Here is a 23189-nt window from a genome sequence, read left to right as displayed (position 1 = left end):
TACTGATTGACTGACTGCCTGATGCTTCAGAAACACGTAACGCGATAACGGCTAAGGCTATGGGCTAGATGTTTTCACTGTTTGACATCACTTTGGCCCGAGAGACGCCTTTTGGCATACTGCAGTATGTACAATGCACTCTTCACAAACTTACCAGTATCTTTCTTTGTGTCCTATTTATCTTGGTTGACAGCTAAAGGCATTGATTTGATGGTAGCACGTGATGGCTTTTCCCTTCATAACGTTAATTATCCATATTTTTCATAGTGGCTACTTTGATTGCAGAGGTGCTTTTTGAACAGTTCTTGATTCGTAATGCTGTGTAACAGGTTGAAAATAGTTGACAACGAAGCGTAATGGATACTTCACTTTTCAGACAATAATTGGTACAAGTTCATGGTGCCATTTCTTTTGATGCGGTATGTGTGTGTGTTCACTAGTCATAATATCTTATATTTTACAAAAAAAAGTTAACAAACAAGTAAACAGAAAAATTTTGGAATTTTCAACTAGAGTAGGGACCATAGCACATCGATAAAAAGTACTGAAACAAGCTGGAGTAGTGCACGATATGTGACCAGATCTGCAAGAATCCCATATGTTAGCACAAGCCTAATATTACAGTAGAATGCAATTAACACAATGGGTGAAATATTTATGAAAACAAAAACAAAATTTGATAAATTTTTTGAGTGCTTGTTTCACGATGAAGGAAGGTGATAACAGCAAAACTATGGTAGCATTGTGATCCCCAAAGCAAGAGGAGAATTTGAAAATCTTCGTTTCATATCAGTGTTCCTAAGGTGAGAGAAGATATGTCGTTTGCCATACATTGGATGAGCGGTTCATCACTATTTTTTTCTCACGTTTTTGCCTTCGCCCAGCTTGTAGGAAAGACCTGGAAGACTAAACTTACCCAGCAGTGGATTCGCCTGTTGATAGAGAATCCGATGGTGAAAGTTGCATCTTTGTAGAGAACTGCATTCAAAAGTTTGAGATTTCATCAGGGTTCTGTTTGTTTAAGCACCTGTAGTTTATTTTCCATATCGTCACTGTATAAATCGATTTTTCTGCTGTTGCCACTTTGTAGCACTGTAACTTCGCAAGTTTTTGGTTTCTAGAGCTGAAACTTTGGTTGGCCATTCCTTTGTCTATCTAGACAAAGAAAATGAAACAAGATGAAATTCGAAAAATGCGCTAACATATGGGGTTCTTGCAGATCTGGTCACATATTACATCACAGTAAAACAATAAAAAGTGTTATATCCCTACTGTGCTCAAGATAGCACAATGGAAATGTACAGTAGGGATATAACACTTCTTATTGTTTTACTGTGATTAAATATCATGCACTACTCCAGCTTGTTTTACTGATGTGCTATTGTTCCTACTCTAGTTGAAAATTCCAATTTTTTTTGTGTACTTATATACACTACTAAGAGTATATGTGACCGGATTTGCGAAAAGGGTTCTTCCACACACATCCAATTCTGTAAACGTTGGAGACCATAACTCAGTGTTCAAGTAACATATTAAGCTGAAAAGTTCACCATGTATTCAGCTATATTGGTGCTCACCACCACCCAAATGTCACGGCAATAGCTCTTTCCAATCTGAAGTTATCAATTGTCAAAGTTGGCAAATTGGATGTGTGTGGAAGACCTCTTTTCGCAAATCCGGTCACATATAATGGGGAAGGGAGTGCACTATACGCTGTGAAAAATAAGCCTGTAAAGTTATATGACATCATCCAAATGGCTCTGTGATTTGTGTTGATTGGTGACTAATTATAAGCAGGTACAAGCACGCGTACACTGTGAAGAAACTGAATCGAAGCGACTGACAGTATGGTACATTGCACAGGAGAACTTGATACATAGACAGACACACAGGTAGGCAGCTAAGTGGTAGCAAATGTCACCATGAACACTGACGATGCCTTGGACAATTTCAATTCCAGTTTCCACGTGCACTGTACCTTGTGTGATGACCTCACACATGACGCTTCATTAGAGATTTCATCAGGTATCATCATTTGATCAATTTCATCCGCTGCCTCAACAGTTTTGCTGGCATACATCTAGATGAGTTTCTGCCATTGTGACTTCATGCAGACCACCCACAGTAACATGTTAAATCTGGGCAATGAACAGCGGTCAGGTTTACAAAAGGAAATGACAGTATGCAGGTTACATTACGGACCCAGCCTATACTGTAGTTAGACACTCTCCCTCCCCCAATATATATATATACTCTAGGGTGTACCATCATGCAACATCATCCACTCATGTAGCCTTACTACAACCACTAAGAGCTCATGATGCAAAAACAATTAACAAGCCACCTTAACACAATAGCTTATCTTGTATTGTAAAAGTGTTGCTTGCTAGTTTAATAGCATCAGTCATGATGCAAGGATTAATGGCTGAAACGAATCATACGTACATACTTCATGCTTGTAGCTAACTGCCCATTCCACTGTACTAATAACCACTGGCTTCTTTCAAAGAAGTGATGACTTATATCAACTCTGTTCAGCAGCTACTAACACACGCCGCCATCTTGAAAATCAGTGTCAGTATCAGTGCATCACTACCGGGAGCCATTAGTTACTACGTATATATGTAAATAAAATATATCAAAGAAAATATGCTACACAGATATGGTGATAGCTTGGCTACTATTCATTCTGTATGTAAAATAAATGGTAATGCTTGTTGATCCTTAAGGTTACAGTATAGTCACGGGCAATCATTCAAAATTTTGAATGCCTATCGATACTTTTGAGAAGCCCATAAAACCAGGCTAGCAGTGTGAAAAGTTTTAAATGAAGGTGAAGCCCTTCATATTTGATGTTTTTATGTAGCTACAGTGTAGTTTGAGGCAGGTGGAACACTATAATTTGTTGTAGTAACACAAGTAAGTAAGCCCACCCCTACATTGCTCAACTCCAGCTGTCACTACCATGTTTTTCGCCACCAAATACAGCAAAAGCTGTAGGCTCTATTGGCATTTCTGGGGAATAGTGATACTGTATATTAAATTTATTAGGTCCTGTGGAAGCGTTTTTGGCATGTTTCTTCCCAGTGACTCAGATACAAGCCTTCAAAGAGCTTGTTTCACTCAAAAAAGTACTAAAAGTTCCATAAAGTGTCTATACAACCAGTAACTTAAAAAATCGCTTCCACAGGACCTAGATATTTTAGTTGTTTAGTAACTTGTGTTGAAATTATAAAGATTCAGTAATCTGTTAGTCTGGTTTTTGCAACATCACTCTATTATAGTAAAAACAAACAAGCACAATTAGTTGTATTGCTAACTCAATGCAGTTTTTTAAATTATTTATCCCTGCTTGGGTTAAAGCAGGTTTTGTAATTTGTTCCGCCCACACATTTTAAACTATTCCGTAACCTTAACTGATTTCAAACATACACAAAGTTGTACATACATAGATGGCACACATATCATCATACATTACCTGTGTTGTTTGAGATTCTTGTGACTTCCAGTGATAGTCTCCCACACAAACAACGTTCCATCAGATGAACCAGCAGCAACATACTGACCATCAGGACTACATGTGTAGATAAAGGTAACATGGCGTGAACATATCAAGAACATGTATACACGGGTTGTTGCATAAAGCAGCCTTGTGGCCTTAGATCTTGGTATTCACGAGAACGCTTGTAGAGTGTTATACAGCTACTTGTGCATTATTGTTACCCAATGTTTAGACTCCATGCCAGTATAGAACCATCGATACTCTCTATGATCTACATGTTTTTATATAATAACAATACTCCAATAGAGCATTCACAAGTTAAGCTGTATGGATATGGCAAGAAATAACAGCCTGGCTTTTTACTTAAGCATTGAATATTGCTATTGTGACTACCTTACAGAATTGAACCTCAGAAAAGCCCTACAATCTACATACCATGCTCTCTAGCTAGCTACCAGATGATCCATGAAACAGGCAGGCTGCAAGCCATAGAATAAGGTTGACATTAATGATACTTTCACAATTCTACGGCATGTGTAGCTAGGATTCTACATTAGAAATATCACATAGTCTGTATGTCATTTTACAATTTAATTTGTGAATGCTCTATTAGAGTATAAACATGTAGTAATGTTATGTATTAGAGAGTATCGATCTGTTTATGGTTCTATGCTGGCATGGAGTCTGACACAAGCCTATGTGAGGCAACAATAATGCACAGTAGCTGTACCACACTCTACTAACATTCTCGTGATCACTGAGATCTAAGGCCACAAGGCCATAGGCCACAAACCACAAGGCCACTTTATGCAATAACTCTGCATACACTGGTACGTATGCACTATCCATTACAGTACTCCGTACAGAAAGCATAACTGGCTCCATGGAGTGACAAATGTAGTTGAGCTAGTACCATTTAAAACATCATTTTGAATGTAATTTGCAGCCAATACTGGTGGCCAGTAGATCACTTGCATAAACTTGGGTCATGCTTATAAAAGGATGTATATTCTTTAAACTACATATGTGTAACAATGCCATATTAAACAAATTACATAGTCAACAAAAAAAAAACTTGTAGGTGGCATTAGAGGTTATACTTATTACCCAAGCTATGAGAGAGAGAGAGAAGAGAGAGAGAGAGAGAGAGAAAGAGAACAGAGAGTTACTAAACACTTATAGAGTTACAGAACATTTTGGGCGTAAATGAATGAAGTTTTGCATTTTCTTTATCATTACAATTTGGCTAAAAAGCTCACAAACAATAAATGGAACGACCGAATATTTTTTTGGATGATGCTCTGGAATTTCTGATCAAAAAGACATACGTATGTAAAAGTGAAAATTAATATCAACAAATTTTGGCACAAAGAAATATGTTTGAATAGTGGTTTAGCAAGGAACTGAATGAATGTTCAAACTATAACAAGCCATTTGCTCACATGTTCAAACAAATATACAAACACACACACGTTTTTTTGGAAAACAATTTCAGTAAACCAGGCGCATGCCCACAGCTGGCCTTTAGCTGGATGTGAACACACACCTTTAAAAATAGTGAGGGCTTACTATCTTTTATTATGAATTCTTGGTGACATGCTTAGGTTAGGGCTAGGACAAACATGCTAAAAGCAGCCTGTATGTATGTGAGAAATGAAGGCTACACAGAACAGGTATAAATCCTCCCAATAGGTGACCATACTACATGGTACTTGTGCTAAGAGCCAATCAAATCATAGTATCCTGTTCAAAAAAGTATTGCGATATAAACCACGTAATGCAGTTAATGACATATGTGAGAAACTCAGACTGTATATAAAGTAGTATGGTGGACCGCATAGCACCAATATCACAAAGATCAATGGTGTATAAGAAACACAGTACAGCATGTACAGTACACTGTTACCTGAAGCAGGCTCTAGACCAGTCCACATTGACCTTGAACCCATCAGCAGTAAAAGTGGCACTGATGGAGTTTTGTCTCAAGTCAATTAGCCTTAGGGTATCATCTCGTGAGCAGCATAACAACAACCTCTCATCTGTAACAATAACGAAATGTTAAACAAGACAGTCCTTGTATGGCTGTAGTAAGGAAATAGATAACGGCTGAAATGTAAAAATATTATCTTAATTACGTACATATAATTTCATGAGCTACAATATTCATAGTACAAAATTAGATAATTAAATTGTGCTTTGTGCTTTGTGCATTAAAGCAATACTTTCTTCTATACTAATTGCAGTTGGTATTTTACATGTAATCCCATACTACAAACCCCATACTACAAACCCCTCCCTATGCCCCTGATACAGGTAAATCACTATAAGCTAGGAAGAGCCCATAAATGCTGCTAAAAGATGTGGTATTTATGGGCTCTATCATTATATGCATAATAAGTTACATACCTGGAGACAGATCCAAAGATGTAATCCTGCCAGCAAGAGTGATCACATTGGCTGAACCAGACCTAGTAACCATAGAAACATTGTAGTAACTATTACTACGTATCTGCACAATAAACGTGACTGCTCAAGTAGAGTATTTTGAGAACAGTAGGGGTTCCATTAAAATAGGCTCTATTGAACAGAGTTCACTTGCATATAGGAGCCTACACATGCAGTGGACTACAGCATCAATTATCCAAACACCTTGATTATCTGATAGCCAAAAGTGACTGTTCCTTCAGAGTATCCTGTCAATAGTGTGCATTCTATTAGAGTAACTGCATGGAGCTCTGAGCTTCAGTTCTCCAAAAAAAAATCATTTATCTGAAAGATGTTTGGATGACTTTAGAATCCACTCTAGTTACATATGTGTTCACATACAGTAGATGTTTGTATGAAGGTTCGACCACAAATTCCATAATACATTTTTAATAACAGTAAGATGCAAGGCACGTAGTGGTTTAGCAACACAGCAAGACTTAACTGTATATCCCAAAATTTGATCGTCTTGTCAAAATGTCCACTGATAATCATACGCCTACAGAAATTAAACCACACCATTATTACAATTACATATGGACCATACATATAGCATAGATTTTTTTTTGGTGTAGGGTACCACAAAACTACTCTTCAGTCTGGGCCTGAATAGATGCTGGGCTCATTTAACGTCAGGTCAAAAATCAGTTACAAGAAATAAACACTCAGGTTTTTAAAAGAATGATATGGTATAAATAATATAAGTACAGAGTCAATGATTTGAGCATCAACACCCAAACACCCAAAAGCATCTAGTGCAGGTTCTAATAGAGTACTATGAACACAGTGGCTTTTTGGCCAGCTACCATCATGATGACTTCTCTTCTTCGTGTGCTGCATACTATGAATGGCCTCCGTTTTAGGGCCGAAACAATCATGGTCTTTTTGTATTCGAGTACTCCTTAGAGTTGACAAATGAGTACTCACAAATACAAGCTACTTGTAGTCATACCCATTTGACATGTTTTGAACTGACTTTAAGAAGATTGCAGCTGCTTCAGGTAACAACAATGATACACTCACTGTAGTAAAGTACTAATGTTAGTGTTCCTATTGAGAAATTATGTCACTCCCTAATGACAAATGCATCATGTGAGCTGGATCATGTGATCTTGATGAGTACTCTAGTACCAATTTTAGTATCCAAGTACCAAAATCCTTAACGAGTGCTCAAGTATTTGCAGTATTTGTTTCAGCCCGTCTCCATTTATTAATCAATTATATTTCTCATATTTCTTTTATGATTGATCTGGCCTACACAGAAAGTGTTTGACCTTACGCATCTTTTATTTACACATGAAGTCCTCCCCCACGGTAAAATTGATTCTCCACTGTAGTGAGTTGAGTACTTACCCCATTCCTTTTCCAGCCACCACATCATTACAACTGGAACCAGCAAATAATGTCTTTGAACCTGAGGGTGGTATACACATGTACAGACAAGGTCAGAACTGACTCTAAAACTATTAAACAATCCTCACTGGTCAGTTAGTAAATAATCTGTCATGAAGTGTATACCCACACATGCATTCTACCTCCAAGTTGCGTTCAAGTTACAAAGAGTAATGAGCCACCTGCTATTACTGGGGGAAGATGGCTGATACTGATCCAATACCTATATTTTGGTATTCATAACAGCCAGCATTTCTAAAATGGAATGAGTCTGGACAAAGCACGTTTGCCAATCTCAGTTCACTGGCTTTTGTCACTAGTCTGTTTGTTGTAATTAGCAACCCAAAACAGCTGACAGATGCAGTTCATGATCAATGCAAGTGTAGGTAGACTATAGGTTCTTGTAAAGTGCCAACCTTAATGCTTGGCTTCTATTGACCATTTGCCCATTCTTACGCATACATGGATTTTTCTACTCAAAGGTATACTCCCTCAAAACATATGATACATACACACACAACTGTACAGTACTCACATGTCTTATATCTCAGATCCCACAACTTCAATGTTCTATCATGACTACCAGTCACCTGTAATATGAGGTCATATGAGGTTACTACTGCAGTGTCATCATCTACTGCTGACAACTGACCACTTTAGACTCATCCAGAAACTTTGCACACAATACTTTATTGCCGTGACCAGTCAATGTTTGCTGTAAACAAATAAAATAACATTTTTGTATATGTGACTGGATCTACGAAAACCGTTCTTATTGCCCAAGACAGGAAGTTTGATTTTTTCACACAAACACAAAGCTTATAATGAATGCACTATCAAGTTTCACTGCCACAGTCGACCAGAGTAAAGTGGTCTGCTTTTGCTGGCTGCTTTTCTAGAGCACAGTGGCGAGCCGTACGAGTGGTCTGGGGTCTTGATGGAGCCCTGGCCAACCAGGAGATGGCTGTGTGTGGCTGTACAGCTCTGTGGTGTTGGACAATGACCTGTGCTGTAAATTTCCTTTCATTTTAGCCAGTTCTGAGTCCTGAATGGCCTATAACTTGGCCTAATTCATCCCAGCACGTCTCTTTTCAATTTTTGAACACCATCTTGCCCGCCTTCCAGGGCCCCCGCCTCCCACCCTTCTGGAGCTCGCCTGATACAGACAACCTCGGTTTAAAAACTACCTAAAATGGTGGGAAACTTAGCTGTTGACTACTTCTTCAGTGGATGATCAGGAAGGTAAGAAATTGTTGTGAAACGTGTGAAAATTTGGTATGCGTAGCTACCACCATTGGCCAGCTACAACACACAGAATATTTAAAACCGACGTTTCTCGATACTTTTAAATGGGCGATAAGACTGGTTTTCCCAGAGACAGTCACATATATACATGCACATTGAGTGTATGTGTGTATGTGTGTGTGTGTGTGTGTGTGTGTGTGTGTGTGTGTGTGTGTGTGTGTGTGTGTGTGTGTGTGTGTGTGTGTGTGTGTGTGTGTTGTGCATGTGTGTGTGTTGTGTGTTGTGTGTATGTATGTATTGTACAGTGCTCCCTCGATTATCTGATCCCAGACGTGCTCAGGTAATCAAAAAGTTTGGATCATCAAAGCTTATTCATTTCACTAATTATAAAGCATTACAAATGAAAAACAGTAGGAAAAGCGCCTCTGTAATCAATCCAGTCACACTACAGAAATTAAAGCACTAAACCCACATTACTACAAGTCAACACTTAATGGAGAAATAAACGGGACACAAAGGAGGACAAAGGTAATTAAATCCATGATGCATGTATTGTAGCTGCTGCAGTTGGAAAAAAGCACATCTCGGGCCGATGTAACATCTAATAACACAGAAATCAAGTCAGTAGCCTAAATCACAGTTGAGTCACACTTGTGAAGACATCAGCTATGTAGTTAACAGAAAATTCCGTTAAAATTTTTTTATTGGAAAGGTTTAAAGACATTTATGGGCTTACGTAGTTGGTTATGCATAAACAATACTGCCAAGTTGGCTTAGAGGAAATGAATATTGTTGGGCATTACAGCTAGAGTTAAGTGATAGTACAACTATCATAATCACAATTTGATAGTAACTTTTATATCACAATAATGATAGTATCACGATAGTTACTAGCAGTTATTAAAAGACACCCAATCTCACGTATACAAACACCGGAATACTCCAATTATGTACACACCACACATTTGCTTTTCTAACACTCCACTAAAAATTGTTATGTGTCAGTATTACAGTTGTTATCTTTGTTGTCCATGCTCAAGTTACTGGTCTTTTACCGTTTTCTGAACTTTAATATTATTATCTTTGCTTTTGTTATCCATATTTTTGATCAAGCACAGATATGGATAAGTAATCGCGATAGCGTGATAGTATACTATCAAGATCACGATTGTTATTAGCTATCACAATAATCAATTAATCACCACTATTACTCAGCTCTATCAGCCTAAACTTTCATCATTCCCACCACAACATGCCATACTGTATGATATGACCCCTACTACAATGTAGCTTATAAAATTCCTAATTTTTCTTCAGACTTGTTCGTAGTATGGGAAAGCTACGTACACAAAAAGGAAACACTGCATTCTTTATACTCACAACAACTGTGTGAGATTTCTTAACATACACTGTACAGTACTCACCCTAGCCTTGTACTCTGCAACTGACCACAGTCTAGCTGAATAGTCATTTGATGCTGCTAAAACATATTTCTCCTATCATATATATACAAACAAAAGTACAAAATTGTAACAAAGGTATAGTATTGTATGTAACTACAAGTATAAGGAAATATTAGGAATTTTAAGTTCGATTAGAAATAAAAAGTAAGGAAACAAGGACATACATACAGTACACATACACAAATCCATGTGATTCCACAATACTCCCAAGCATACGTTTATATACATACTACTGTGTATACATAGTTTGGTGCGGTGGCATTCAACTTCTGAAATGCACACTGAGAACAAAAGAATTTTAGGACAATATTATTGTTGTTGAGGTCTTCTCTCTCAGTAGTAGTCAAAGCCTAACAAAAATGTCACATAAGAATGTGTTGTTGTTTCTACTAAATCTTTAAACATCACTGACAAATGTACACATTACATAGTAGCCTTATAGGCTGACAGTTCAACATAACATAGTGTTCTCATATAACACTAACCACTAACGTACCAGATCATCAAACACAATAGACATGATGCTTGCATTACTCCCAATTAAAGTGTTTTTTGCTGCACATTTTCCTGTAAAAAGGAACAGTCAAACGTGCTAAGCCTGAAGTAATGAAATTTTAAAACGTGACTATTCATAGACATTTATTAGGCCCTTAGGTACAAATAAACTGCCTCATATCAAAGCTTACCTACATAAGGTTAAGGTTAACACTATATACTGGTGTTCACATACAGGCTGCTATTGGCATGTCATTTCGTTCACATGGGGCCAGAAACACAAATATATATAGGTATAAACAAACTAGCAAACATATAAACACATTTTAGGGTTCAGGCATGCACCTGAATTAAAAAACAGTTTATTTGTTATGAAGTAGTATACACATGAAAGAATAGGAAGAATATGGATTGCTCAAGAATTTGATAACAACATTTTATCTTTAGTGAATTAATTATCTTAAAGTTACTTGCACTTACATATCTACAAGTAGACATTTGAATGGCATCAAACTAATTAAGCCATACCAATATTAGCTATACCAATATCAAGTATAGAAAATATCATACTGTCTATGAAACATTACAATAGCTCAGTAAATACTACACACAAACAAACACTAGCACTCCCCCTCCTCTCCCCCCCCCTTCCCACACACACACACACACACACACACACACACACACACACACACACACACACACACACACACACACACACACACACACACACACACACACACACACACACACACACACACACACACACACACACACACACACACACACACACACACACACACACACACACACACACACACACACACACACACACACACACACACACACACACACACACACACACACACACACACACACACACACACACACACACACACACACACAAACACACACACACACGCACAAACACACACAAACACCACACACCTGTGGTTGTATCAACACTCCATAATTTGACAAGTTTGTCTGATCCTCCCGTAGCAAAGTAAGTTCCTCTACTACTGAAATTACAAGCACTCATCTCTCCATCATGAGCATCCTAGCAAACATATAGTAGTTAGGTAATAACAACATCCTGTCAAGTGTATCACATGATTTGTATATTGTCTATCACAAATATTAGTACAGTAGTGGTATCATAATGTATTACAGTAAGAGAACAATCACATTGATTAATAATAAAAAGACTATTACTATAACTTTGATCTACAGCATCACACAAACACACGTATGCACACATCACATAAACACACGTATGCACACATCACATAAACACACGTATGCACACATCACATAAACACACGTATGCACACTTCAAACTCACCAGAGAATAAACATTAACTGCAGGACATATTGATGGTAACTTAACATCATTAGCAAAGTCAGGAGCAAGATCATCACTAGTACTGGTCCTCTTACCCTTCTGTGACCTACTCCTGTTGTACAAAATGAATTGATGAATAATATGAAGTCCAAAATTGTGATCAAATTTTGGAAAATCACCCATATGGGCGCATTTGGTATCTAAAATATTTAATGATCAAACAACAAACTTTATAGTGCAAATCTACTTGTTAATGGTTGTAAGCCAATCTCAATACTTTAAATTACAAAAAAGTTATTGAAATATTTTTAAAACTGTGTCCTGCTCTTATTAGCAACCCACTAAACATGAAAATTCTAATTATTTCATGCGTGCCCATATGGGTGATATTCCAAAATTCAGTCACAATTTTCTCATTATATACTAAATCTAATCCAAAACAGCCAAGCTGTAAAAAAAGAGTGCGGCCCTGAGAAAGGCTATGGTGAAAAAAGATGTGAAATCCAAGGTGGCGGCCAAGAAATGGCTGTGATGGTAGGTTAATGGTAAAAATTTTAATAACAACAATTCAGGTGAATTTGGTGCCGCTTGGTCTTGGCACAAAATTCACCTGAATTGTCGTTATTAACATTTTTACCGTTAACCTACCATCACAGCCATTTCTTGGCCGCCACCTTGGATTTCACATCTTTTTTCACCATAGCCATTCTCAGGGCCGCACTCTTTTTTACAGCTTGGCTGTTTTGGATTAGATTTCACTTCTTTTTGTATTTGTATACCCCAAAGCCAGCCTATGGCCGACTTTCACTACTGGAGATTTTGTCTATGAAAATACAATGAAAAAAATGTTCACCCTGTGAAAAGTGCAGTTCTCATTGGGTGGCCCCAATGAAATTTTATTTTCATAGCATTTCATAGGAAAATTTAATGAAAACCCTACGAAAAATTACCACTGAAAACTCTGTGAAACTGCTTTTCATGAAATTTTCATTGGTAATTTTTCATTGGTTTTTCATTAAATTTTCCTATGAAAATGCTATGAAAATAAAATTTCATTGGGACCACCCAATAAAAACTTCACTTTTCACAGGGTGAACATTTTTTTCATGAACAAAATCTCCAGTAGTGTTTGGGGCTTTTTAACCTATCATTTTTTTTCTTTACCACAGGAAGAAGAAAAGATGAAGCAGGGTGATTTAATTTCTTTGTAGCTGAACTCTCTACAAGGTGATCCTTCTAGCTGATCTCTGTACCGGATGACTTGTTTGTAGCTGAATTCTCTACAAGGTAACTTCTTCTAGCTGATCTTTCTACAGGGTGACTTGTTTCTAGCTGATCTCTCTACAGGGTGACTTCTTTCTAGCTGAACTCTTTACAGGTGATTTGTTTGCAGCTGAACTCTCTTACATGGTGGTTTCTTTGCAGCTGAACTCTCTACAATGTGACTTCTTCTAGCTGATCTCTCTCCAGGATGACTTGTTTCTAACTGAACTCTCTACAGGGTGATCTGTTCATAGTGGAACTTTCTACTGGGAGATTTGTTTGCAGCTGAACTCTCTACACGATGGTTTCTTTGTAACTGAACTCTCTACAAGGTAACTTCTTCTAGCTGATCTCTCTACTGGGTAATTTGTTTGTAGCTGAATTCTCTACAGGGTGATTTGTTTGCAGCTGAACTCTCTACATGATGGTTTCTTTGTAGCTGAACTCTCTATTAGGTACCTTCTTCTAGCTGATCTGACTACAGGGTGACTTGTTTGTAGCTGAACTCCCTACAGAATAACTTGCAATGTAATATAATTCTATAATGGAGTAAATTATAAACGTAGCTGAATGCTCTATTAGGGTGACTGTCCTATTAGAGTATCTCGATCTCGCATATGCTACACGTAGTTGGCTTTGGAATCATAACTCAGTGGTTTGTAACCCGATTCTTCTGTACTACTGCAACGACTTTCTATGATAATTATTCCAGCTACACAACGATTTTCAGCTCACTGCTCTAAGCGGTTTGCCTGGTAGACGTGAAAAATTATAGTTTTTTTATTTGTAAAAATCGATCGTGTAATTTTGACACAGGTTGGGTTTTGTGTCATATCTCGAAGGCCTTTAACTGGATTCCTTTCAAACCGCAAAAAGGCACTCCTACGATAGTTACTCCATCTACATAACAATTTTCAGCTCATTCCTTCAAGTGGTTTACCCTGTGGGCGTGACAGACCTTCGACCTAATTTTACGCAAATAATCAGTCATAACTCCGTTAATGTTTATCGGATTCCTACCAAACGTGGTACTGAGATTTGCCTTAATGAGCCCTTTACGTGTGCCAAATTTCAGCCCGATTGGAGCACGCACACGTGTTTTATGGCAAATTTTGCAAAGTGTGCGAAAAGAAGAAAAAAATCCAAACTTTGGCCGCTCATATCTCGGAAATGGCTACAGCGATTTTCTTCAAATTTGGAATGTGGACTCCCCTACCTAGCCGGCACTTCTGTACCAACTTAGGTTTCAATCGGATAAGGAATCACGGAGCTACAAAGGTATGAAAATCGCGTTTACTTTCTTCCTGTAAATATAATCACGGTGTGGCGCGCCAGCTTCTTGGGCCGCACAACACACTACCATGTGTCTTGAATATGTAGTTATTCTTTATGAGCAGGCAAGTACGTACAATGGTGTATACAGTATATATGTACGTACAAGTACTTAGCTTCTTTCACTTCATACTGAAGCAAATAAAATGTTCATTAAATTAGTGCAGGATTTTTATCAAGTGCCTTTTATCAGCAAAATAGAACACATGCATGCACATAGCAGGTTTACATGGCAGGTTTTCATTCAGCAAGTCAACGCATTGTACATGATCCAAGAAGTATCAGATCAGGTGTATGTCAACTAACTGTGTATGCAAGTGTGCGAATCCTTGCTGAGTAACACAGTGGAAACATTGTTCTACATACGTATGTGCATATAGGAATACGTACATGTCTCTCCAGGTTTGACAGTGAGTACATATGTAGTTCTTATGATAGTACTCAAATTACCACACACACCTATTGTAGTCAATTCCACAAAAAGAAATAATTTAAGCTAGCACACACACACAGTATATATACATACAACTGATGAGAAAACGGTTTGAAATAAAAGGAACATTTCCTAATTTCTCTTGCAAAGTCTTATGTATATACATGCAAGTCAGTCATTTTCCCTGCATGTTTAACACTGTAACAATAACAGTTTATAACATACACTTGGGTCACTTTGACTTGAGATGCTTCGTGTATCTCTTTCTCCAACTGCCTCTCTCTTGCCCTATAGTGTACATACATAATAAGATGAGCATCAGTTTGTTCCATGAGATACATACAGATTTGCTAATACACAAATTTAGCTACTAAGACATTAAAAATCAACATAATATCAGCATTGGCTTCATTTTACCAACATGAATGGTTGCTGACATCAAGATAACAAATCTTATTGGGTTAACTGCTAAGCTAATAGTTTTAGAACTACAGTACACCTTAAATGGCACTAATATTTCCCAAACTACAGTACACTGATCTAGTTTTCTTCTCACTATACTAGTACGTATGTATTGGGAGGTGATACACAGACAGCTTATTTCGAAAGTGTACTGGTAAAGTGTACTGTACTGGTACAGTCACCTGGGCACAACACCATATTTACATGTAGTTTGCAGAACTACTGCTAAGGAGCAATGTATGCAAAGAAAAACCCACACAACGGTTGAAGCAATTAATTGAAAAGTAATTCTTTTCCTTGTAAATAGCAAATAATCCCTCATAGCTACCATCATCTCACATTTTATCACTGAAACTCTAAAATAAAATAAAATAAAAATTGCACGAGTTTATTAACCTTTTTTGTTAGAACATAGCTAAAAAATACACATGTGGCCATGACTACTGTATTAGATTATTATGATTTCACTATATACTCAGGTATGCATGCAGTAGGGGGAATGGTACAATACCTTGTTATCATTGAGGGACGTGGCATCGATGCAGGTGTTTGTGTTGTTTAAAGGGCAATTGTAATTATTTTATAAGTTCAGCTCAGCTGCTACCCGGGGATACAAAGCACCACAGATAGTTTCATGGCATCTAAATACACTACTTCAAGGAAAGTGTTGATACTAGTATATTAAAAACTATAAATTTAAAAATAAAGTAGGAATCCAAACTATAAAAAGTAGTGAAACGAGATAAGAACAATGGTAGCTATTACAGCATAGCTAGGTGGGAAATCCCTACTTTGGCATGATGTAGCCATTATTTTGTGTTAAATGCCAAAGTAGGAATTTCCCACCGAGCTATGCTGTAATAGCTACCATTGTTCTTCTCTTGTTTCACTACTTTTATAGTTTGGATTCCTACTTTATTTTTAAATTTATAATTTTTAATATACTAGTTTGTTTAGTTTTTTGTTAAGACATACAGCTAGCTATAAACATGTGACTGTTCTATTAGGGTGACTGCTGTGTTAGAGTATCTCGAGGCAGCCTGCAAGATGTCCGCTTGCCCAAAAAGGGGCGTGGTTTCAATCGATTATAGAGTATGTTGAGTCAGCCTTCCAAATTGAAGGTGTGTGGTCACTGAAATACAGCTAGTGCAAAAGGGGTGTGTCATCGGGGTTTCAATCGATAGATCGATAATGTATGCGTAGAATGAAGAATGGACGTGATCTTGTGACCTATCGTGAAGCTATCTAGTACCAGCACCTCCGTACAGTACCCTCCGTCATACATTATATCAGTAAGGAATATATAATCTATTCCTCCATGCAGTAGCGTAGTCTAAGCATCTTAAATAATCTTGTGGCGTCTATTATGCTGTTTAAAGAAAGTGTTGATATGGAAAATTAATGCCTCGATATGGTTTCATTGGATGAAGAAGACAAGCAGCCTGATTGAAAAGACAAGGCGCAGAGGGCACACACTCGTCGGAACCCCAAAAGGCACATCCCACTGGTGAGTTTGTTATTGTGGCGTAAAATGGTGGCCGTGCGCTGCTTCGTTTGGGCTCTAGGCTTGCGACTGTGGTCAGTGAGTGAGGCAGTGAGACAGTCCGGAGAAAGTTCGAGTTTTGGCGATTTAAAAAAAATTAATATCTGGCCACCTGTAAGCGTTTTGTTGTATTCAATGTACTGTACGGACTAGTACTATTCCGTAAAGGTGATTTTCGTCTCGTAAAATATCTCTAGGATGATTTTTAAAGGCAGAATTTTTGGCAGCACGCGAAATTTTCACCTGGATTCCTACTTAAACGGTACATGACAAATCAATGCCTTGGTATGTAAGTGGTTAATTAACTGGCATGAAGAAGATGACAAAAATTTAATGGAAGATAAAAGAAATGGCGAAGCACAGAAGGCAGATGTTTGCTGGAACTGTAAAGGTCACATCCCACCCATGAGTCTGCTATGGTATACTATAAAATGGCGGCCTTGTTTGGCCTCTAGCCTCGCAACTGGTCAGAATTGTTGGAAAACCAAAACAACTTCTGGTGGCAATTTTTCTTAAAATCAGTATTCAGCTGCCTGTAAACATTTTCTTGTTTTTAAGGCATGTTGCTATTCCATAAAGGTGATTTTTGTATACATTTCCACTATGGTTTCAGACGAGACATTTTTAATGGTAACCACCACTAAAAGGGAGCACCCTACTAAACAATACTACTGTACTGTTTGATACACATACGTTACGTAGGTCTCAGATAAACTATCATGTACTTGACATTGTAGCGATGTGGGAAAATCCCTATTTTGGTATTTCAATGTCAATTTCATGTCAACCTCAACTTCATTTTTTAAATTAATATTTTTAAACTGTACTAGTACAGTGCACATGTGTTAGCTGGCTAGCTTACTTTCTGACAGCTTCATTCTTCAGGTTGATTTCATCTGCCTGTCTAGTTTTCATCTCCATAATAAATTTCCTCTGTAATATATTACAAATTATAATTTCTGTACTAAATATTACACTACGTATTAAATTTTAAATCACACTGGTTCACGTACTTACAAATTCAGGTAGCTAGGATACCATTACAAACTTTAGAATGCTTAATTAGATTTGCAAAGTAGGTTTTACACAAAATTTCAATGACTCATAAACTTAATTACTACATAGAGAAACTTTGGTGAATTTGACGATTTGTTACAAATTCGTCAAAATTTCCCCGCTACCTGTAGTGCCTGAGATTAGCATCTTTATAGCTAAAGACTGAGCTTGAATTCACCAAAAGTCTATTTCGCCATATGTAGTTTGCTGGCTATTCACCAAAGTTTATCCCAGCCAAAGTTTCCCTCTATAGTAAAGCAGATTAGAAAGTTATTTTACTTGAAACTTGGTTGCAGGTGAGTTATTTTCTATATAGTGCACACATTACGAGAAAAGAGATTGATATTATATACTGACCATTTGATCTCCCTCCTTTTGACTTTGTCTCAATTTCTGTTCAATACTGTAACAAGTTATCTGAAGCGCATCGTTCTCATCCTTCAGTAACTACAGCAGCGAGTGTCATGTCAAACATGAAATACAGACGTATCATAGAAAACAAGCTCATTCATACATACGTATATACACACATAATCACCTGGTGCTTCCGTTCAACTTCTTTCACTGAATCCTGTAAAGATCTGTTTTGTGCCCTCAACAGATCCACATTGCCTTGTACTTCAATCACCCTTAAGGGATATCACAATTCAATATTGACATGTTAGATGCTGTGTTAATTCTAAAAACCAGGAGCCCATGCAGTAAATATTATCTGTTGGATTAATCAACTCTTTATAAATTAACAAACTGCATGCTATTAATTACTGTAGCTTTGCTTCTTGCATTGTTTGGTAATAACACAGGCGGAACATTAAAATTGAATATATTTTCTAATTCATCAATTATGTTGCTATGCATCGTTAAAATGTAACTCGAGCAAACCACTGTAAACCACAAATTGCGCACAAAAGTATCTTCTTAACTGTTTGTCTATCGTGCCTTCATGCGCAAACTCTCTACGCAAAGCCTCACAGCCATTCTTAATTTTCATTCACATACAAAGGGAATATGCCCCCTTTCAAGTCAAAAAGATATGCCATTTCTGGTAGCTCACAAGTAGGGGTGGGAAATATACTGATATTTAGTTGTTGTGTAATATATATTTAAAACCAAATATATAATTAACAAATATTTAACATATATTAATACCACATACCGACATACCATGTATACCAGAAATTACCAGTTACTGAACCAAGAGTTCATAATATACTTAAGGGTCCCCCTTACTTGTATTATGAACTCTTGATTGAACAAAGGCTTATTTTCTGTAGCTCAAAGCCTTTTGCTCATGTGGGTGTTGGACAGACACACAGGCATACGGTTTTTGCCAAACCAATTTCAGGAAACCAGGTGAGTGCCCACAGCTGGCTGTGGGCATGTCCCTAGTTTACATTGATATACAATCTGAAAAAAGTGTATGCAAGGATGACATCATGTGGGCTGAATAATGAAATGAATGTCATGCATGCACACAAACAAAAAGAGCTGCAACTAGAGTTATTATGTAAGTGCATTGCGAATCACTGACACTCACTGTGAGTTAGCTGCTTTGCATTTATCTTCTGAAGCATGCGCTTCTTTAGTGAGTTCATTAATCTTTTCCATTGCCTAATAAAGACATACGGGTGTACATAAGTATACTAAAGCTGTACGGTATGCCATTAACAAAAACATGAAAGTAAAAATTTAAAACGTTGCACCACAATCACATACTACACAAAGCACACACGCATATGCATACAGTGTTACAAATAAAGAATAGTATAAGGAATACCTCTGCAATCAATCCACTCACTATGAGATTACAAACGGTTTCCAATATAAAAACAGCAATCAACACAAATAAGCCATTACACGCTACCTGTATACTACCACGCTGCCTGCACGTACGTGAGTATACACCCATATATGGTGCTTACACAAATTTGTAACACACACACACACACACACACACACACACACACACACACACACAGCAATCTCCCACTACTAGAGTCACAGAAGTTACTACTGGGTACTCACATCTCGGTTCTTCTTCACACTATCCATCAATTATGTTGTAATCTCCATAACTTTGCGTTCTCTGTCAGTAAGTTTGTGCTCCAAATCCTTTATCTTCTTGTTGGCCTTAGCCAGATCTCTACTGGAAGCTGTTGCTCCACTTTCAGCACTAAAACAAAACAAGCAAAAAGGGCTGCAACTAGAGTTATTATGTGAGTGCATTGCAAGTGTGCATGAATCACTGACACTCACTGAGACTCACTGAGAATTAGCTGCTTTGCATTTATCATTTGAAGCATGTGCTTCTTTAGTGAGTTCATCAATCTTTTCCATTGCCTAATAAAGACACAAAATGTATTATATACATAAGTATACTAAAGCTGTACGGTATGCCATTAACAAAAACATGAAGTAAAATTAAAACGTTGCACCACAATCACATACTACACAAAGCACACACGCACATGCATACAGTGTTACAATTAAAGAATAGTATAAGAAATATCTCTGCAATCAGTCCACTCACTATGAGATTACGAATACAAATAAATTGCACTAGTGATTTAGACCATTACAAGTCACCCTGTAGAGAGATCAGCTTGAAACCAATTCATCCTGTTGAGAGTTCAGCCACAAACAAACCACCTTGTACAGAGTTCAGCTACAAGCAATTAAGTCACCCTGTGGAGAGCTCAGCTCGAAACAAGTCACCCTGTAGAGAATTTGGCTAGAAAACCTCACCCTGTAGAGAGATTAGCTACAAACAAGTCACCCTATAGAGAGTTCAGCTACAAACAAAATACCCATATGAATTTCTTTAATTGTGTGTAAAACGTTGTTTCACAATAGTTGCTGCTTGGTATGTAGTTTAGTGATACGTAGGCATAACAAAAAGACTGCATATAATTCAGGTGACAAGTGGCACAAAATTCACCTGAATTGTTGTTATTAAATTTTTTACCATTAACCTACCATCACAGCCATTTCTTGGCTGCCACCTTGGATTTCACATCTTTTTTCACCTTAGCCTTTTTGGGGGCCGCACTCTTTTTTTATAGCTTGGCTGTTTTTGGATTAGGTATCACTTCTTTTTGTATTAGTATATCCCAAAGCCGGCCTATGGCAGGCTTTGGGGCTTTTTTAACCTATCTTTTTTCTTTACCACAGGAAATATGAAGCAAATTTTAAATACTTTAACTAATTCTGATTTTATCAGTAATCGTACAAATTATATATATATATATATATATTACATGTCAATTATTCCCTACAGAATAACTTGTTTGCAGCTGATCTCTCTGTTGGGTCACTTGAAATATAGCTGAACTATCTACAGGGTGATTTGCTTGTAGATGAACTCTCTACAGGATTTTCTCTCTACAGGGTAACTTGCTGAACTCTCTGCAAGGTTATCTGTTTGTAGTTGAACTCTCTACGGGGTGATTTGTTTGTAGCTGAACTCTCTATGAGGTGACTTGTTTCTATATAGCCGATCTCTCTACAGGGCAACTTGTTTACACAGTAGCTGAACTCTCTACAGGATGGTTTCTTTGTAGCTGAACTCTCTACATGGTGACAGGTTTCTAGCTGATCTTTCTACAAGGTGACTTGTTTCTAGCTGATCTCTCAAGTTTGTAGCTGAACTCTCTACATGGTAGCTTATTTGTAGCTGAACTCTCTACATGGTGATATGTTTGTAGCTAAACTCTCTACAAGGTATGTAACTTGTTTCTAGCTAATCTCTCTGCAGGATAACTTGAACTCTCTACAGAGTGATTTGTTTGTAGCTGAACTCTCCACACTACAAGGTAACCTTTTCTAGCTGATCTCTCTACAGTGTGATTTGTTTGTTGCCGAACTCTCTACATGGTGACTTGGTTCTAGCTGATCTCTCTGCATGCAGGGTAAATCATTTCTAGCTGATCTCTCTACATGGTGACTTGTGTCTACATGAAAAAAATTAAAATGTGGGCAGTGACAATAAACCATAAATTAACTTCGCCTGTTCTTACAATAACGTGACACAATTAAACAACAGGCATCACTCAGACCTATCTAAAATATACACCTGGTCTAAAATAAAGGCCCTATTCATTTACAGCCCGGGTCAAAAGTTCTGGGAAGGAAATAGAAGCCTGGGATTTTAAACAAGGAAAAAGACACATGTTTATATAATTATCTGTTCCAAACCTGTAATGACTCATGTTCCAGCAAAATAGACTGCACAGCAGACAGCTTTAGATCTGGTTGTAACTCTCGAAGTATCTTAGAAACACCACTAACAGATGGCCTCAGCTTTGGCTGATCTTCTAAACACTGCAAAATAAGTTGTTTAAGCTTTGCAGGGTCTTGGATAAGCTCCAGGTAATCCTCTCGTCTCTCTATTTCTGAATAAGCTACCAATTTCCCTGTACTTTCATCAATCTCTGTCTTGTCTTTAGGAGTAGGCCAGATATGAGTCATCACATGAATTGTTATACAGCCCAAAGAGAACACGTCAACTGGTTTACCATACTTTGGTCTAACTACAAGAGCTTCGGGAGGCATAAAAATGACAGTGCCAGGAGCCTGGGTGGCTGATTTGTTTTGATTTGGATTAATAAGTTTAGCCACTCCTAAATCACTGATTTTTGCAACCAAATATTTTGTTAGCAGAACATTGTTAGAGGAGAGATCTCTGTGAATGATACCTTGAACATGAAGGTAATTGAGGCCTAGCGATATGTCATGCAGAATAGACATCCTGAGCATTAGGGAAACTTGAATTGGTTCGTGGTCCCTCAAATATTGGTTCAAACTACAGTCCATTTTCTCCATTACCAGCCATGGTAAAACAGAATCTTCATGGGGGTAGTGGATACCCAGGAACTGGACAATATTGGGGTGATATAGTCGACTACAATGAAGGCATTCTTGAAGAAATTGTTGCTTTAACTCTTGTAGACCGTTTGGATTAGAACCATCGATCAGTAGCTGATGAACTTCTTTGGCAGCACAGAGCGTAGACACTTCTATTACACGACCATAAGCTCCCTTGCCAATTACTCTATTAGTCTCAGTCACACCATCCAACTGTAGCAGCAGACTTACATCTTCCATTATGATACTAATCTATTATGTTACATTGGAATCAATATAAATTAATTTAAAATAAAATAATTATTACACTT

General features: G+C 37.5%; 1 protein-coding gene across 2 annotated transcripts in view; it reads right to left on the bottom strand.

Annotated features, from left to right (window-relative positions):
- Window positions 1-23189, bottom strand: part of LOC136267101 (autophagy-related protein 16-like) — a 68092-nt gene that overhangs the window by 891 nt on the left and 44012 nt on the right. Inside the window, exons 1-18 of one of the 2 annotated variants that reach the window (XM_066062166.1) lie at window positions 20282-20355; window positions 20041-20188; window positions 19553-19626; window positions 18554-18644; window positions 18373-18462; window positions 17822-17892; window positions 15180-15242; window positions 11927-12038; window positions 11530-11641; window positions 10583-10653; window positions 10048-10119; window positions 8031-8093; window positions 7914-7968; window positions 7340-7400; window positions 6432-6485; window positions 5909-5970; window positions 5409-5541; window positions 3479-3574 (exon numbers count right to left, since the gene is read on the bottom strand). In XM_066062166.1, the coding sequence (XP_065918238.1) occupies window positions 3479-3574; window positions 5409-5541; window positions 5909-5970; window positions 6432-6485; window positions 7340-7400; window positions 7914-7968; window positions 8031-8093; window positions 10048-10119; window positions 10583-10653; window positions 11530-11641; window positions 11927-12038; window positions 15180-15242; window positions 17822-17892; window positions 18373-18462; window positions 18554-18644; window positions 19553-19626; window positions 20041-20067 (1307 nt within the window). In that variant the 5' untranslated portion in view covers window positions 20068-20188; window positions 20282-20355. Of the gene's footprint in view, window positions 1-3478; window positions 3575-5408; window positions 5542-5908; window positions 5971-6431; window positions 6486-7339; window positions 7401-7913; window positions 7969-8030; window positions 8094-10047; window positions 10120-10582; window positions 10654-11529; window positions 11642-11926; window positions 12039-15179; window positions 15243-17821; window positions 17893-18372; window positions 18463-18553; window positions 18645-19552; window positions 19627-20040; window positions 20189-20281; window positions 20356-23189 lie in introns of those variants that run through there. The other variant, XM_066062165.1, reaches the window with a different exon arrangement.

The sequence above is a fragment of the Dysidea avara genome, chromosome 9, assembly GCF_963678975.1.
Source record: "Dysidea avara chromosome 9, odDysAvar1.4, whole genome shotgun sequence".
Taxonomy (NCBI): Eukaryota; Metazoa; Porifera; class Demospongiae; order Dictyoceratida; family Dysideidae; genus Dysidea; species Dysidea avara.
Note: the sequence above shows the minus strand (reverse complement) of the source record. Positions and strands in the feature narration are given on the sequence as shown.